General features: G+C 39.4%; 1 protein-coding gene across 6 annotated transcripts in view; it reads right to left on the bottom strand.

Annotated features, from left to right (window-relative positions):
• Window positions 1–18,557, bottom strand: part of BRAF (B-Raf proto-oncogene, serine/threonine kinase) — a 77,524-nt gene that overhangs the window by 36,358 nt on the left and 22,609 nt on the right. For 5 of the 6 annotated variants that reach the window (XR_014936340.1, XR_014936339.1, XM_032445664.2 and 2 more), the window contains exons 4-7: window positions 4,630–4,733; window positions 3,848–3,950; window positions 2,682–2,830; window positions 1,494–1,613 (exon numbers count right to left, since the gene is read on the bottom strand). Coding sequence is in view for 3 of the 6 variants with exons in the window: in XM_032445664.2 (XP_032301555.1) it covers window positions 1,494–1,613; window positions 2,682–2,830; window positions 3,848–3,950; window positions 4,630–4,733 (476 nt within the window). In the remaining 3 variants the exon portion in view is untranslated. Of the gene's footprint in view, window positions 1–446; window positions 1,466–1,493; window positions 1,614–2,681; window positions 2,831–3,847; window positions 3,951–4,629; window positions 4,734–18,557 lie in introns of those variants that run through there. The other variant, XM_085521600.1, reaches the window with a different exon arrangement.

The raw sequence follows: 18,557 nt of genomic DNA, 5'->3' as shown, positions 1-18,557 counted from the left end.
TGTTTCAGTTTTTCCGTTGAGTTTTCATTTCACAAAACTAAGACTGCATGTATAAATTAAAGTAATTCATCCTGTCGTGTCCCCAGGAACCAGTAAGAAATTATAAGGGCAGAGGAAACTGTAAAGCAGGAAAATTTAACATATATAACAGTACTAGGACTGGTACTGCACAGCTCCTTTGGTCTTCACATGTGTTTAACACATTTGGTGCAACCAAGCTTCATCACAGATTAATAATTCTGGCTTGGTTTTAATTTCAGATGTATCATGACAGTGCCAAAGCATGCTTAGCTTACAAGACTGTCTCAGCAGGCTTGCCCACAATCTGCTGTACTACCCTACAGTATATAAGGACAGCATTCACTATAGAGACGAGGCAATTCCAACATTTTTCTGAAACTTCACAACTTAATACAGAAAAGAATATTGTCTTTCTGTCTACTTACCAAATGAAGTTCCTTCTGCAGCGCTGTCAATCTATTTCCTGGGAGGTATCATCTTTGAGCTTTCATAAAATAGTCTCAGCTGTTTGGGTAATTTTTCTTCCAATCAGAGTCCTCAAGTGCTTGCGCAGCTTCCAACTGTGTTTCTGCTTTAGTCAGGCACAATGCTCAGTATTCCAAGACAGCTTCTCTGCCAAATTCAGTTCATCTCCACAGAGTACCACAAGTCCTAGGAGCATTTTCCTGAAGGCTTTTGTCTTTGGTGCTTCAATAAATTCTCATCATGATTCTTGACTTTGATACACATCCATGAATTGATCTCTCCTGGAGATCTGTTCCACTCTCTATTGTTGGCTGTCAATGATCTCTCAACTACTAGGATCACAATCTAAACACGATCTATTACCTTTTCACAGAGAAAAGCGCCAGAATCTTTGTTGGAAATACAGGGGATGGAGACTGTAATCAATTTGAGAAGTCTAATTTTACAAAATCTGGATTTGCAAACAGATACTCTTGGTACATCCCAACATCTAAATAGGAGGACATCTGGTCTGGACAATGCTAAAGCAATGTGTGTGTAAAAAAGCACCTTGACTTGGCATCTATGCATATCAATCTTGTAGTGCTGCGGCTTATTCTGAAACAGAGGTTTGTCACTCCAAGGCAAATAAATTATAACTTCATTGCACAAACTAAACAAATTTGTAAAGACAGCGTTTTAGTTTGCACTGATTTGAAGAATGAAATCTTTCCCGTTTAGACCAGGTCTCTGCTACCATAGACAAGAATTCTCTTTATCAGGTAAGGCCCCAGTTCTACAAACACTTAAGCACACGCTTAATTTCAGTTTGAATATTAATATATGTCATTCAAGTGAACGAAAACTTTCACTTCTTTGAAGTTAAGCACAAGTTGATGTATTTGTATGACAAGCAAGCTTACAAAAAAAAAAAAAATGCAGATATGGTTGCAGAGCAGTATTTTGAAAGATTCTAAGCATACAATACTGAAATGGTGTGGTATTAAAGAACAGGAATAAGGTCATACCCAACAGAATCTGATGGGGGCACTGAGGGGTACGATCCTGATGCTGGGGTGGTCTCTCCTAAGGTGGTCTCCTCCTGCGATATGGGGTGATGTTCAAAGAACTTGGAGACAAACAGCAAACTGTGAGGCAAAAACAAAACAAAAACAACCGAACTTGTGCAAAACCCAGAAGATTCCACAACACTCAAGAGACTGGGAAAAAATTTAAAATCCAGCACCTAATTCCTAATTGTTAAAAATGAAGCCTATGCTTACACCTTACCCTGACAGTTATTAAAAAATAGAATTATTTACTTGAGAAAGGATCAAAAGATCACACCTTAAAGGTATATTTTCAGGAAGTAATTTTTTAATCTCTTAGTTGAAATTCTAAACCTCTGGTTCCTTGAGAATACACAACTTATACACTGAGTAGAGGACCTAGTTTGACTGTTTGATCGATGCGTTGCCAAAATCAAATGCCAAAAAAACAAGCCACCAAATGTTAAGTACGAGTAAACTATGTTATCCATAAGCCTTGATCACACCTTCTAGAGGTGCCCCAGGAAAGAGCTGTAAATATCAACATAAGCAAAGAATTAAATACACGTTTGAAGGAAAAACTAGCATTTTATGTGATTCTTTAATTTAAAAGACTTATTAGCCTCTGCTCACACTTTGTCAAAGGCTTATACAAATCAATAATTCAATTCAAGAACACATGAACACTTGGGGCATGTTCTTTTATGCTTATACTTAGGCAAACTTGCATAGATTTATATTTGATTGCAATGAGATCAAGTCAAATTCACATCTCTCACCAATTTTTTTCAGGTTGAAGAAAATAAATCCTCATCTAAACATTTAAACAAGGCCCTAGCCACCACATAATAAAGAACCAGTTTTGATTAAGAATTACATCTGTGAACAATGAGAAGTCTGTCTCAAATGGTCAAGTGCTCAGCCACTCTATTCATTCTTCAAAGAAAGCATTTCATAGACCAGCAATAAATAAATAAATATATGAACTGGTTGTCTGAACCAGCACAGACAGAATATGAATTAAGCAGTCTCCAAAAGACAGTCGAGCTCCTATATTTTTCCAGGCACCTCCTCTGACTTCCTGAATTACAGATTTAACATAAGGAATAACTGAGAGCTATTAGCTTAATGGACAGCTCAGCTTGAAAACAAAACACGATTACTTACTCGAGTTGGTCGTAGTTAACACACATCAGTGGCACTTCTGTACTACAGCGCTGGTGAAATTTGTAGCCACATGTCTGGCATCGGAATCCCTGGAAAAGCAGCTTTCGACAGAAGTCGCAGAACGCTAACGTGAAGAATGTTTTTCGTACCTATGTTGTAAAAATAAGAATTAGATAAAAGCCTATACTAAGCCTACAGAATGATATTTCTTCTACCTCCCCCAAATACAGACCTCTTTTTTTGATAGCGAAACTAACATTTTATATATTAAAACAAAAAAGCTGTCTTTGAAATTATCTTCATTGCATTTAAACTGTTCTTGAAATTAATACATCAGTAGTCCCAACAAAAACAGCAACAAATCTGAAGAAAAACGGTGTATTATCACGCTAGAGACAAACATTCAGAATTTAATCAGAAACAACCTGTAAAAACGAAAACTGCTGAAAGATTACCCTCAAGTCGTATTATTACGCCAAATAACCAAGATTTTAGAAGGATATTCAGAGATGTTACATGTTCTAAACCTTAGCTAGCCAATGCCAAATTAGCTTAAGTAAAACAGCTTAAGGCGCTCGCACAAATAGAGTTTTGATTATTCATTTATTTATTTAAATAAAAGGTCGGTCTTCTCAATGTGAGAAACACTGTATTCAATATTTTTTTTGTATGGAGCTGGAATGGTGTAGATGGATTCTGTTTAGCACCTTCCATTTACTTGGTGCCTTATCAGGTCAAAACATATTTGTGCACTAGCATCACTGGTGATGTCAGCACTGCTCTGGGAATAGTTAGTTCATTAGTTAATTGCTGCTGCAGAGTCAGCACGGAGGCCCAGAATACATTTTATAGATACAGCAATACGAAAATAGTAGATAATTATTACAGCTCTGCAATGCAGTGCTGATTTAAAATCACTACATTTGTACATTTTAGAGGGTATATTCCATCCAAATTTGAAAGTTTTAAGGGATATCAAGTACCCTTCATCAGCATTTATTTCAATTACAATTATAACTGCTTAACCCAAGCTACTGTGATTAAAAACTTCTGCAATCCCACCACTTCCCAAAGATACAAAACACTACCCAAGGTAATTCATTTGAATTTGGAAGTACAAAGTTGGCTTAATTCAACTCAACATTTCATTAAAAAAAGGTACATACAAAATTGTGTGTTGTGAGTGGCACATTCTCCAAGACCTCCACATGTAACTCCTCTCCAGTTAGCCAGGAAATGTCAGTGTCCCAGCCAATTGGCTTCTTCTCTCTGAAGGATAAAGAAGGCTGTCGTTAGCATGAGCACACAACCCCTTGCAGGTCTTTGGAAGTTTATTACCCATTCTCTAACCTGCAGGAAACTTTAAAGACAAGACACTAAGTTCATCACACACCAAGTATATCTTCCCTGGACAAAGATCATAAAAGAAATTCACTTCTTTTTCCAGCTACATTCAGTAGTGGCTGACTTGCTTCATTTGATCAGAAAGGTGTATGTCACAAGGAATCGTGTGTGAAACTACCTGTCCCCAAAGAGACTGCTAATTTTGCGAAATAAAACAATCTACTAACTTTTTAGGGTAGGAAACTCAACATGTATTTTTTCGTGGAAACTCAACATTCAGCTAAGATTACATATAACCAGGTCAAAGAAAACAAAAAACTTTACAGAACTTATTTTATACTTGTTCAGCTAGCCTGAATTTGAGTTTTGCCAGTCTATTAGGACATATTACACTGCATTTTAGCTATTCTTGAGAGGATTAAATCATTTTATAGAAGTCTGTCATTCTTTCAGACATGTTCATAAGGTACAAATTATTTTAGTGCAAAGTATAATATAATTCTCAGCTTTGAAAACAGCTTCAATGAAGTAGGATTGAAGCGGCCATGCTGGATAACTCCAGTAAGAAATCGTAAGAGCAAAAACCACCACACACAAACCATACCCATCCTGTATTCTGTAAACAGCGCAGCATTCTGGAATAAGACCTCTCATCATCAGAGCTTTCTTGAGGCTGTCTCGGACTGTCACCCCACATCTTGCCGGAACCTACGTGCCAAATAAATAAGAAAGGAATTAGAACAAATTCCAACTTTTCTTCTTAAACTGATGCAAACATTTTGATGCTCTAGTGCTAGAACCTACTTCCATTATGTTTCAAAGATCATTAAGTAAGAGTTTCCCAACCTTCTTCATACTGCTTTACTGGTGACTAGTATATAAACAGTCTCAGCTCAGCTAGAAGTGAAAACAAGCTCTGTATTTCTGCTATAGCTTTGGATGAAATCTTGACCCACCTCTAAAAGGTGACCTTCCAACTCTCTTTACCTTGAAGAAAGTAGATACAGCACACAGCTAATAACTATGTATATGTATGAAAAAATTCAGGCCAAGCTGCAAGATTAAGTAGGGCAACATGCCAAAAGGGAGTTAAAGAACTAACAGCTTGGACTGCCCTCCAAAGAAACATTATGAACATTTTATTTCTGAAACAGAAGATAAGCATGCAAATCAATAACACTATCACCTGAGACAGACAGACCAACACCTCTGCATTTGCAACTCTACAGATATTTCCCATTTTTCTCCCTTCATTATTCCCACCAGGAACAAGGAAGTGATCCTCTGTACTCAGCTCTGGTGAGGCCGCACCTCAAGTGCTGCATTCATTTTTGGGTGCTTCGCTACAGGACAGACATTGAAGCCCTGGCGCGAGTCCAGAGAAAGGCAACAGAGCTGTGAGGGGTCCAGAGCACAGGTCTGATGGGGGAGCTGCTGAGGGAACTGGGATTATTTAGTCTGGAGAAGAGGAGGCTCAGGGGAAACCTTATCGCTGTCTACAGCAATCTGAAGGGAGGTTGTGGTGAGGTGGGGGTCAGCCTCTTCCCCGATGTAACGGGTGATAGGATGAGACCAAAGGGGAGGTTCAGGTTGGACATCGGGAAAAACCTTTTCTCCAGAAGAACAGTCAGGTGCTGGAATGGGCTGCCCAGGAAAGTGGTGGAGTCTGCATAGCTGGAGGCGTTCAAGAAAGGCTTAGATGTTGTACTGAGGGACACGATTTAGTGGGGAATATTGGTGATAGGTGGATGGTTGGACTGGATGATCTTGGAGGTCTTTCCCAACCTCGGTGATTCTATGATTCTATTTGAAGAAAAGTATTCCTCCCTTCTGTTTCACTATTTGAAAACAGTGGATGGATGGAGACGTGCACTAGAGCTAGCCAAACAAAGAACTGGAAACTATGCAAAGTAAAGATGCTTTTTCTTGTCTCTATTCTTAGTGGTAAGAATCACTTACAGGATCGCTTCAGTTCATATACATCCAACAGCCTTTCCTAAATTCATGCACAGCATGACATACCTGAAGCGCAGAAAAGCCCACAGCTCTGACAAACCAAAAAAGTCTGTCTGAACACCTGAGACTCAATTATAGCTTAGAGAAGCCTAAGCCAGAGCCCTGGTAGCCAAAAGAAGGCTCTTAATCAGCTTCAGCTGGCTTTGGATCAGAGCAGAGTTTTTGCTCCTTGCACTTAAATTTCCACGAGTACTTAGGTACCATATGTCCTACTTAAGGATGACAGCGAAAAGCAGCAGCCTATTTCAAGTAGCTCTGTGAATACCATTTGAGGTTACGCTATATATTGCATTCTTAGAACTCAAACAAACGCTTTCTCAGAACAGACAACTTAAAGGAATATTTTGCTTCACATTCCTCCTCCCATTAGTAAGACAGCCATTCTTACATGGTATTTGGGCCTTCCATATGATCAACATGTAAATATCTAAATCAGAATTTCTACCAACTCATTGGAAAAACCATCCTATAACACACTGCTTCATTATCTTGAACTGACTTTGCTTTATGCAGACCATTAATAAAATCATATATTAAGACATAATATAAACAACTCCTTCCCATCCTATAAATTAACATTGCGGCTTTCAACCACTTGCAGAAATGGGTCGCTTCTCCAGCATAAAGTACCAGTGGATGTTACTAAGCACAGATATAACAGGAAGCCTGGGAGCTCCTATTACTGTCAATATTGTCAACGATCCATTTTAAGCAACAGAGGACTGGAACTGACATCTCCACCAACTTAACCATTCTCACTGAAACTAACTGCTTGTAACATATTTCTCCCTGCTTCCAACATCCATATTTACAAACAGACAGTAAGCATTTTTCACAAAAATCTCGGAGGATTTCAGATGGATTCAGATTTCAGATGGTCCTGTCAGCCTTCCATGACAGGACCAACCAAGAACCAACTCCACCCAGCTAAGGTGTTCTTCTGCTTAGGGGTATTTTCCCTGTAAATACAGGTCTTGCTGGATTGAGGTAGAAGTTCCACAGAAGCCTCAAGTTTATCTTTCCAGCACCCACGCTTATTTCACCATGAATATCCACAGAGGTCAAAGAAGAAATACAAACACAGAGAGGGTGACAGATTGACTAAGAAAAAAAAAGGGGAATGTTTATGAGGGTGGATAGTGATTGGACAAAGGGAATGGTTTTAAACTGGACAGGGGAGGTTTAGGTTAGATACTAGAAGGAAGTTTTTCACTCAGAGGGTGGTGACACAATGGCACAGGTTGCCCAAGGAGGTTGTGGATGCCCCATCCCTGGAGGCATTCAAGGCCAGGCTGGATGTGGCTCTGGGCAGCCTGGTCTGGTGGCTGGTGACCCTGCACATAGCAGGGGGTTGAAACTGTATGATCATTATGGTTCTTTTCAATCCAGGCCATCCTATGATTCTATGAACGTGTAGAGGCAGGAAAGCAGCTGATCGTGACAAAAAAATAGAAGAAGGGAGGCAGGACAACTCAAAAACTGGTCAGGAAAAGCACATCTAAATTGGGAGATGGGATTGGTATCAGTAGATTAGTAGGAAACAACCAGTAAGATGGAAGGAAGACAGACTGAACGGCTTAATGAAGCAGAGGAAGGGAAACAAAAATAAGATTAACTTCTATGTAGGGAAGAGCTGTTTGAAACATCTGGGACAACACTGGGAGCACATACAGAAGCAGCAGCTTTTGTGATGTGTTTAAGAATAAAAAGCTCAGTTTGGACAAGGAACACAGTGGTAAAAAAAAATTAATAAAAAAAAATTAAAAAATAGAAAAAAAAAGACTGTATACAGGAAGTGTTAGAAACAATCACAGAGAGGGGGAAAAACTCTAGCTTAGGAAGAGAACCTCCAAGAATTAAGTGTAAGAAGAAACCAGGGTAGTAAAATGCAGACCTGGGTAAGGGCAAGGATAAAATGCCCAGTGGCAGAAGGGCAACTAGCATTAAAAACAGGAGGAAGAGAAACAGAGTAAGAATCTTCTGCTCGTTGGAAGCCATACTCTTCCTCCAGCACTAAAGGAAACAAAAGCCATCCCACATTAAGAACAGCATGCTACAGCACCTGGGGGAACAAAAGGCTGCACCAGGAACTTGAAGAGCTCCAATTCTATCAATAAATTACAATGGTGTAAATAATGCCACCTCAGGCAGCTTTTTATTAATTTGAGCTGAAAACAAGATTATGACATTACAGGCTTCCTTTTAAGAGATCATTAAGATCAGAAAGATATGCTATAAAAATTCAGGTAGCATGAAAGTTGCCCACAGCTAAGCAAGTGTGACAGGATGATGAAAAAAAGCATGCATTAACTATCTCCCTTGCTTATCATTTCACTGTTCCTCAGTATCACTGTCTCGAGTTCCTTCTATTAAATTCTGAACCATATTTAGGCATCTTGCAGTCAGAACCATAGCCAGAACATTTGTTCTCTTCACTGCCATTTACAAAGAAGATCTAGCTAGAAAACAGTGTTTTAATTACTCTTAAAACCATCAGGATCCTGAGTCAGCATAACATTTAGAACATTCTCTTACAGAGCTCATGAGCAAAGAAACAGAAGGCTAAAGAACTAGGTACTTGAACAAATCTCTCTAGTATTGATTAATCATTTTCCCAGACTGGAACAGTGTGGTCCATCACCATCTGTGCATGTAGCCCTCCAGCCCCCTCCTTCAGTCCACACCACAGACTGCAGCGAAGCAGAAATCTCACCATGCAAAGAAGGCACACTGAAACCTTCCTTCCACACCCTCCCCCCAGTCTCTTCTCACACTCAAATGGGAAAAGTCCTGTACCATGAAAGCGACACGACTCCATTTTAAGAAACCAGCTGAACTCTTTCCTTCACGCAATGCACAGACAGGCAACCCAGAGTGGTTGTTTGGGAGCGGCAGCCATCCGCATGTCTGCCAAGTGGCCCCAGTGGGCTTCCAGTTCTTTCAATGGATTTTGATGGGCTTCCCATAGACTGCTTTGACCAAATCACAGTGGCACTTTCTTTTTTAATTTTTTATTTTATTTTTTGTGATAAAAATTGTTCCCTGTGATAAAGCTTTTGATCTGTTCCAATATATACTTCCTTATTTCTGTAATCCAGTAAACTGGACAATATTTGTGTTTTGTTGCATCAAATAAAGAATGCTTAATACGTCAAATCCTTTTTTTGTCCACGTCCATTCATTGTATTTTTATCCCTTTATCTTGTAACTAAGAGAACCCAGACGTTTCACATCACCTACCTCTTACAACATCACACTAGTTCTAGTTAGGGGACCTGGGTCTAAATTTTGACTGTTGAGGGTTTCTTTAAGTTATACAAACTTCTAGTATTTGTAAGTCAGAACAGGTTTATTTATTTTAAGAAAAAGCTCAACAGCTGATTTGGCAAACTGCTTTTCAAAAATGAACACTATGGGCTATATACAAAGCTAAGGAATAGCAACAAAGCTGCCAATATGGACTGCAATACGTATTAACTGCATAGCTTACTTATACACCAGAGACAGTAATCTACTCATGCACCTTGAATTAGGCAAGTAGTGATTCAGGAGGACATCAAAACGTGCACAATTTTGCAAATATGAAGTCCTAAAAAATGAACAAAAACGATTTTGGTGCCTCCAAAAATCCTCAAGCCAATTTTACCACATAAAGAGAGTGAATAGCACTTAATTTCCTTTATTGTCCTCATGTAAACCACTTCTGTGGACAGTAAGTATTCCTAAAAATATTGCTGATATGCATTTAACACTGCATCCACAAGCATTTAAGGAATGCATAATGCGTTTCTTTCTGTAAATCAGGTCATTCCTGACTCAGTAAGAAATCCTTAAATAACTCTTACATCACTCACCCAACATCAGAACAGAAACTCAAGCCATAATCTCACTAACTTAAAAAGGCTTCCTTACTCTAGTGCGGCTTCCAATATTTTATAACAACAGAGACAAGCAAGCACTTCAAAATCCAAATGAAGGTATTCCCTGACAGTGGGCAGGCTGTGCAGCTCCAAACAGCCAGCATTACAACTCTCAAAACTAGTTTGCCTATTCATTTTTCTCCCCATCTTAGTGCAGTATTTCTGTTCACTCCGATAAAGTGCAATGCATTAAGATACCTCAGAGTTTCACCCAAATTCTCAACACCTGGAGCACTAGGTGCAGTAACCACAACATTTCACTTGTGATTTTGAAGTATCACTTCAGAGTATTTATCTCCCCTCCAAAGATCACATTTTGTTTTCCTTGTTACTATCTTTATGATTACACATGTCAGCCACACACTCACAGTATTCAATTGTGATGGGTGAGAAATGAACTAAGCTGTTGTTCTGTCACACAACGATAGTTTTCCCCTTGTACATGTAAGGGTCTCAAAAAACCAAGCTTGAATTTCAAAGCTTCTTTCCTTACACATGAAGGACAAACGATTAATCAAATCAGCCAGATAAGACTAACTCCCTTCTGCAGCAAAGTGGACTTAAGATGATGCTGAACAGAACATCCTCAGTATAATAAAAAGCATGGCTTTCAAACACTGCTGCTGTTGATCTCAGGGCATGATGCTCCGACTTGCTTCCAGAGGAAAAGAAACAATTAGGAATATTAATCTTAAACGTATTACGCATATAAAACACAAGGGAGACAACTGCATTGTGCTACACATTGCTTCCAAGTGAAGTTGAACAGAATTTACCCATTTACAAAGCTGTTGCCATTCCATCAAATGCTTAACTTGTGTAGACATCTGCAACCAGCACCTGCACCTCTAATGCCATTAGAATGTACTCATTTATAGAACACAACTGATTTATGTCAACACAAATGTTTGATCAAGAGTACGTCATGCCTAAATCACACTGAATCAGATCTAGTGTGTCTTCTCAAAAGCTGCCTTCAACTATAACGTTTTCAAGTATTTTCTGAACACAGTCTGGGATTTACCCTTCAAAACACTCACTAAGAAGATCATAGCAGACATCTGGATCTCCACCTTAAAAGCTTTGTTAGGCTGAATGCCAGTGCCAGAAGATGTGAAGGCTGAGTGACCCACTAATAAAAGGAAGTTCTTATTTAGGAAAATATCCATAGGAACTGTATGAGATTTGAAGACCCAGTGGTCTCTGCTCTTCAAGTGATGAGAAAGCCTGCTCAATCCCAAAACCTACATGCATCAGAAGTTTAAAGTTACAAAACAGATTATTTAAATCCTTCTCATAGGCCAGGCCCCTGAGCCCATAACATCCTGTCTTGAACAATCAAACTCTAAACACATCAAAGATAACGAAAAGATACCGTACCATGGAAAGCTTAGAAATCACATCCTTCTCTAAATTGATTGTAACAGCTCCCAAAAAGGAGTATGACTGTATCAAAGTAGCATATATACTACCATATACTGTTAAAGCTTTGGTTGATTAGTTTACTTAAATGACACACGAGGCAACACATCTAAGTATGATTTACCAGAAACTAAACTGAAACATTTCTGGTTATTTTCAGACCTGTGATTTTTATTCCGTTCCACCAAATGCCTGCCTGCTATGTTATGGGCTGAAAGAAACACTCCAAACAGTATTTTTTGTAACACTGATTTACTTTATACAGACAGACTTTCCATCTCTTAAAGTAAGAAATCTTAATTCCATAACTGGCCTTTTGCTCAGCTGTCATCACACACTAAACAATCCATACTTGAGGAATACCCTTATAAAAAGCAATGACTGATGTTGTACGAGGCAAGTCAGACGATGACAAGCCATCGATTTTATAATGAGAAGTTTTCCTTATTTTTACCGTTGCAATATAAGACTGTGTCAATAAAATTGAAGTGGATTAAATTATTCCCTTTGAATTCAACAACTTTGAGTTTATCCAACACAGCTTGATTTGCACGGTAGGTTAACCCCGGCAGGCAGCCAAGCACTACCTAGCTGCCTGCTTGCTCATTCCAGGTAAGAAGGCGGAAAAGAACTAGAATAGAAGTGAGAAAACTCGTGGGTCGAGATAAAGACAGTTTCTTTAAGCGAAGGGAAAAATGAAGAAAAATTAAAAACCACACCAAAACATTCCTCTCAGGCAATGCAGAAGCAGCTTCATCGTAACTAAAGCCAGTGCAATCTGCTGTTATACCTCTGCTCACCTTGCTTCACCCACCAGCTTCAAAGAGACATTCTTCTGGCTTCCTTAGATACAAAGGACAGATTTACTTACGAGCAGTAGTAAAGTCCTGTTTCATAATAAACTTTTGGTTGCATATTTGCATTTGGCTTAACTACTTCTCAATAAAAACAGGTCACTATGTCTCATTTGATTCTGCCTTTCAGTAATAGGAGTGGTAGGCCAAACGCTCTCCCTGATGGAAGTATTTAAAAAAAATATATTATCAGTAATTTTTAGTTGAAAGCCAGTGATTCATTCTACCAGTTAGTTCATATGACGCATAAAATCCCAAAGCATTCACATGCATTCAGAATATATTCACCGGCATAGGCTGCATAAACTCTGCTTTCAGTGCATTCGATAAGACGTGGGAATTCGTAATTGCTTTTGATTAGAAGAACCTAATCATGTTAAACCAGGTGTGTAATTAAAAGCCAAAAACTAGTTTATTCAGCTGCCTAAACATCCCCTCTACGAATTATCCTTATACTTGACAGGTGAAACTGGTAGGACAGCTTGAATGCCTATAGAAATTCAATGCTTACACATCTGTAAGCTTGAGGCACAAACACACACCATTACCTGCAGAAAGTAAGGTGCAAATATTAACTCAGAAGACATGTTATATTTGTTAATCTGGTACTCATTGCATTCAAAGCAATCCAGTTGTGACTGCATGATAAATTATTTTTACCTTACCAAAATTGTTTGCATAAATTATCTGATTCTCCTGGTCTTCAAGACTGCAGAAAAGACTATATGATTGCTTGTCTAATTAAAAGGCAGCTGTTCTAATTAATGAAGGCGTGACAAGAGTGAGAAACCCAAATTAAGAGTTGTCATCATTTCAGCATTTGCAATCCTGCTTAATTTCTGGACTTAAAAGTACAAATCTCGTGAACTTTCAAATATGTATACACTTGTGACCCTTTTATGATACGTATGAAGACAACAGTGAAGTGACCTTTTCCGAACCAAATTCATGCTGACTTTTCACACTAATAATCTCTAATTGCTCCTAAGCGAGACCACACAATCTTCTACAACACAGAAGAAGTTCCCTTAGTTTCACGGTCTCTACTCAGACCACTACAGGCAGAAACAAAATTCCAAACAACCCAACTCAACTTGTTCATGCTCCCAGAAGAGCAGATAGTGCAGAAAAGGCCACCTCTAAACTCAGAGCCCAGCAGCAGAGCCTTCTTAACTATCCTTGTAACAATTCCACCAGGGAGGTCAGACAACACGAGGCAAACATTTCTTCTGGAAGCCAGCAGTGCGCAGACAGCAAAAGGCCACAGTCAGATTAAAAGGAAGAGCCGTCATCACCCGACACCTTTCAGCTACCCATTATTTCTCACACCTACCAGTTCTCCTAACTTCCCACACTCCAGCACACCACCATTCAGGAACGCACATCTGCTTTCAGACTGTCCTCTCACACTACTGGTATTTAGCTGGAAGAGATTTCCTTCAGTAATCAAGATCAAGTCAAGAGTGTTAATTTATAAGTGACTTAAATCTTTTCCATAAAGCGCCAGAGTTACAGACTGCCCTAACCATGTTCCCTTCTTTCCTACTAAAAATCCAAACACTGACAGAACCCTAATACTAATCCTCACCGCAGCTATGATGAGTTTTAGCCATTTGTTGTTGCACCAAGGTCTTGTATTAAACAGCTTTGTACCTCCTCCAGTACAAAGTGCAAAAGCTAGAGATCCTGCACACAGAAACCAAGTCCAACACTAAATTCGATTACTCACACAACGTATGAGCATGCCAATGGAATCCTTGCCACAAGACAAACCTCCAGCACCTACAGCACAGGTTTAGTGGAGGCTGGACTATGGTTTAGCAAACAGAAAACACTTCAACTAACAACAACTGTGTGACAAACAGTTCATACTCAAAAGAACACTCCAGGAGAATATTCCGCATGCCTGCTCTGTTCTTGTACTCTCCCAATAGACTTACATTTGTGACCACTGATGGAAGAAACAGGGCTACGCCTTAGGTCTGATGCATTATAGATGCTCTTACAGCTCTTAGACATTCCATAAAGATATTCCAAAAGGACATTTTGCTAGACTGAAAGAACTACTAGGAAATGACCAACATCAACATGAGCAAAATTAAGCGCACAAGTACGTTGTAGCTCAATCCCAATTTTCTGCCTCAATAACTCCTTCTGCCCTTGACAGAGGTTCAACATACTTGCCAAACATATGCCTACAGGACGCACTGTGAATACAGTAGCCACATAATCTCATCAGTGAAATTCCTCAACAGTTTGTAACTATGGGTTGTCAGCCTTTACAGAGAAAGGCAAGTAATGCAACAGCTCTAACAAATGGGAATAGGGATTTTTTTCCTTTTCCCAAGCCTATCAGCTTAAAACCCAAAACAAGCTTAAATTCATTTTCCCTAAATTCTCCCATACAAAGTTTGGATAAGTCCCATTATTATTTTTTTTTCTGCAAAGCAACTGATGATGTCAGACAGGCTCTTTACCACCTTATGTTTTTATTACATCAAAATCTTTTCTCTCTGGCCTAATAAGTAAGCAAAGAAACAAACAAGAAAAGCCCCACAGAAACTTATCCTGATCACGCCTATGCAGAACACTTCTCCAAAAGATATTTAAGATGGAAGTTGAACCATGCCACTGATAGCAGAAAAGCACATGTATTTCTTTGAAGGACTTACATTTGTCTCCCTGCATTACAGGGGATGGATGAACCCTTCCTTTCTTTAGAGAATCACAATCTGTTGACTTTTCTGAGAGGTTGTTCAGAGAGGGAAACTTCATCTCCTCCCAAGCTGACTACACAGGAAAACAGTCTTATTTCTGACATTTTCATGTGCGTTGCTCTCCCTCCAACTAATCAACCCAGCTACTCGCTTTTGCTTTCATAAATGTTCTATTCTAATTCTGCTGTGCTGTCAGCCAAATCAAGATGCTGACTTCAACTGCTAATTAATCAGTAGCAGTAGATTCCACCACTTACTGGTTAAGTTTTCCACGAAGCAAATTCAAGCCTCTTCCTACATTAGGATAACAGTTCTGTCAAATGCTCTGCTTTACCGTGACACATACAAAGAAACTTCACATCAGCTACACAAACTACTTATGCTGGTCATCATGGTCTTGTTTCCTTGTACTCCATTAGTTTCCTCATTATATTTCTAGGTGGAGCCGAGCAAAACAGATGTATTTGCTTGATCCTACACACAAACAATACCACTCATAAACACAAACGTAGAAACATCTTCAGTATTGAGGCAGTTGCTAGTCAGGAATGTAAGCAGCTCCCCTCCACCATTTCCTGCATTTCTCGTAGCTCTAAACAAATAACAGAAGGCTGTTGTTGTTTTAAAATATAACCAAAGATAAATAAGAAGGTTGGGCTCTCCATTACTGGCTTAATTATAGCCAGTTTTCATAAAGTCAGCTTAAGAAGTGTAACTGTGTTCCTTGGTATTAGAAAACAAAGCTTCTCTTGTATCTGGCAAGTTCGCTCAACTCCTGGAGTGGGTTCCCAGTTCTACAATTCCATATGTGATTGGTACTAGAGATAGTAGGGTCCATAAATATTGAAAACAGAGCAACTACATTAAGAGTCGTCACACAAGAAATTCCTAACATGCTCAGTAATATAAGTCTGTTTCAGATTTCACAGACATGAAGTTCAACTTCAAGACCAATAACGTCAACACCCAGGGTCCCTATAAGCACCAATTTCCAGTTCTTAAACAGAGAATTCACTAAGTTTGCTAAATACACCTTCAACTTAGTAATTTAAGTAGATCCAAGCAAAGTGCAAAACTGAATTAAGAAGCCAGCTCTCTCCCTGGTCATCAGGTACTGCAAAATAACAATTCAGACCCACGCATATATTTCTAATTGCTTTTTTTTCCAACCAAAAATGAGATGCTCCAAACAGACCAGGAGCTGACTTCCATCTTGCTACACAGCACATGAAGCAGGGCGAAACTTCTGGAGCACAGACATCTGGCAGGAAACAATCTGGTCTAAAGTCTGTCCCACCACCAAAGACGACATCCCTCCTGGAGACAGAGCCTGGTTACATTTCTCAGGTCTAGCCTCCTTCTGTTGACAGTGCCCTACAAGTACCTACTGAATTTTGTCAATCTGAGCTTCCAGCCAATGAATCCACCAGCGCATCTCATTCCTCTTTGCATCTGCATGCACCTGTCTGTTGCTTTACATAAGCACAGCTGCAGACACACACTAGACATGAGACTATGGAGACTTGTACCTTCCCTCTATCACTTGGCTGCCTCCTACCCTTTTATTGGTACAGGTGAGTATGTGTGTGGGGGGGAAGTTGTTTTGCTTGCTCTGCAACAAGAGACTACAAATTTTCATGAAGCTATGCTCAGTGTCCCACATCTGGTGGAACAACTCTGGGAATGCAAATAGTGCTTAGACTCCAGTAGAGAGCAGGAGATAAGAGCCTCTCCCTGATTAAATATCCAACTTAAACCTCATTTGCCTCCTATAACCAGAAAAAGCACTTAGATACAGTGTTGGAAAAACTCTTCTTCCCTTGAGCATTACTGCTAAGTTTTGGTCATAGTTCCCTCAAATGACAGCACATCTTCAAGGTAGAAAGTTAACTCCTAGTTAAGACACTGTCAGAGACAAGCTGGTGTTCTTGAATGTGATCACTTAACTAGAGCAATTAAGTCCATAAGCTCCTAATGAGCATGACCAATACTGTCAAATCACTATGTTCATCAGAAACCTCAAACTTTGGGATTAAAATGAGAGGAGTCTGGGGAAGAAGAGCCTCACATACTTCAGAGCATACCACGCTAATCTGTTACTTAAAACCCTAGAGATGCACTGGTTTGACCTAAATAACAGCATGTAACTGAATTTCAGTATGAGCTACGTGATACCTCTTATTCCTCAACTGTAATCAGATTTACATATTTAGAAAGTGACTGAACTTGTTTGTGCAAACAGGACACCTAAAAGAAAGGCCAACGATATTCTCCGGTGATCGTATTTGTAGTCTAACTCAAACTTGGTGAAACACACATTTATAAAGAACAGAAAAAATGACACATGCCTACAAGTTTGCTGCAGTGTATTGCGTAACTATAAACTCTTCTTCATACAAAATGATTGCTTTAAAAGCAAAATAGTTCAGACTTGCTAAAAGCCTTAAAATATTCCTCCAATAAAAGGATTGAGGAGGAAGTTAAAAAAGAGGAGGAGGGAAGGAGAAGAATACTGCATGTGAGGAGAAAAAAATAGGAGTAGAAACATTTTATACAGCTTAGAGAAGAAGAGAACGTGCAGAAACAAGAAATGCACAGAACAATGCAGGAAATGATATACTTGTGGACAACTTGATCACAGGGTTTGGGGCTTTAACAGCCAGACAGACTGGGCAGAACACGCAGAGAAGAAACCACGGTCTCTCCGAAGTCCATTATCTTTTCTCCAAATTTCAAATACAGGTAGCACTAGGTGCTTAGCCAATCCTCACATGCAGACAACAAAATCAGCTTGTTTAACACTATACATCTGTACTGCGCTACAAAGTGGTTGTAGTTTATATCAAAAACCCCTCTCTCTAGGTTAAAAAAAAATCAAAAACTACTTTCACACTTTAGCAATATCCTGAATTATTAAGCTGTCATTAAAACAAACAAACAAACAAAAAACAAAAAAAGGAAGTCTGATTTCTGTTGCTTTATGGGAGAGAAGAAAGGAAAGCAGTAGGGAAGGGAAAGAACATGCCTTCCAATGTCATCTGTGTTTTCACCTCTTTGTTGGCAATGCATTTCCACATGCAGTCACAGTTCAGTGATAGCCAATTTCTGTCTGCTATGAAAACAACTGGTTTCACATAGACACTGGCTGTACAATCATCTCAATTTCCACTTCCACTGGGACCGCAGCTTCCCTTTTAAGTGGAAGGACTTACAAAAAAGCGCTTAGAAACTGCTGACAGCCATTGTTTGCTGGTCAGCGTATTGTTCAAAAGCACATACTGAGACTGTTCAGTAGGTATCACGCTTGTAAAACCATCATGCCTATAAAAGCACAGTTATATAGCCTGCAAAAAGTCAACTCTTCCTGCAACCCCAGGAATCACTGCAACATTGCCAAAACTGATAAACAGCAGTTTTCAAGCAGTTAATAGGCAACACTAACACAGTAACGCTTGCAAGCTCCTATTAACAGCAGCAGCGTTCACCCCTATGTCAGTTCTCCACACAGCGCGTGATAGACTCCCATCACAATGCACTCATCACAGCGAGCTGGGAGGGAAAAGACAACAAAAGCTAGCAAGCATTCTGATCAGCCCTCCTTAA

The sequence above is a fragment of the Coturnix japonica genome, chromosome 1 (genome assembly GCF_054131305.1).
Source record: "Coturnix japonica strain WE chromosome 1, WE-NBRP24, whole genome shotgun sequence".
Classification (NCBI taxonomy): domain Eukaryota; kingdom Metazoa; phylum Chordata; class Aves; order Galliformes; family Phasianidae; genus Coturnix; species Coturnix japonica.
This window is presented reverse-complemented; position numbering and strand designations above follow the sequence as displayed.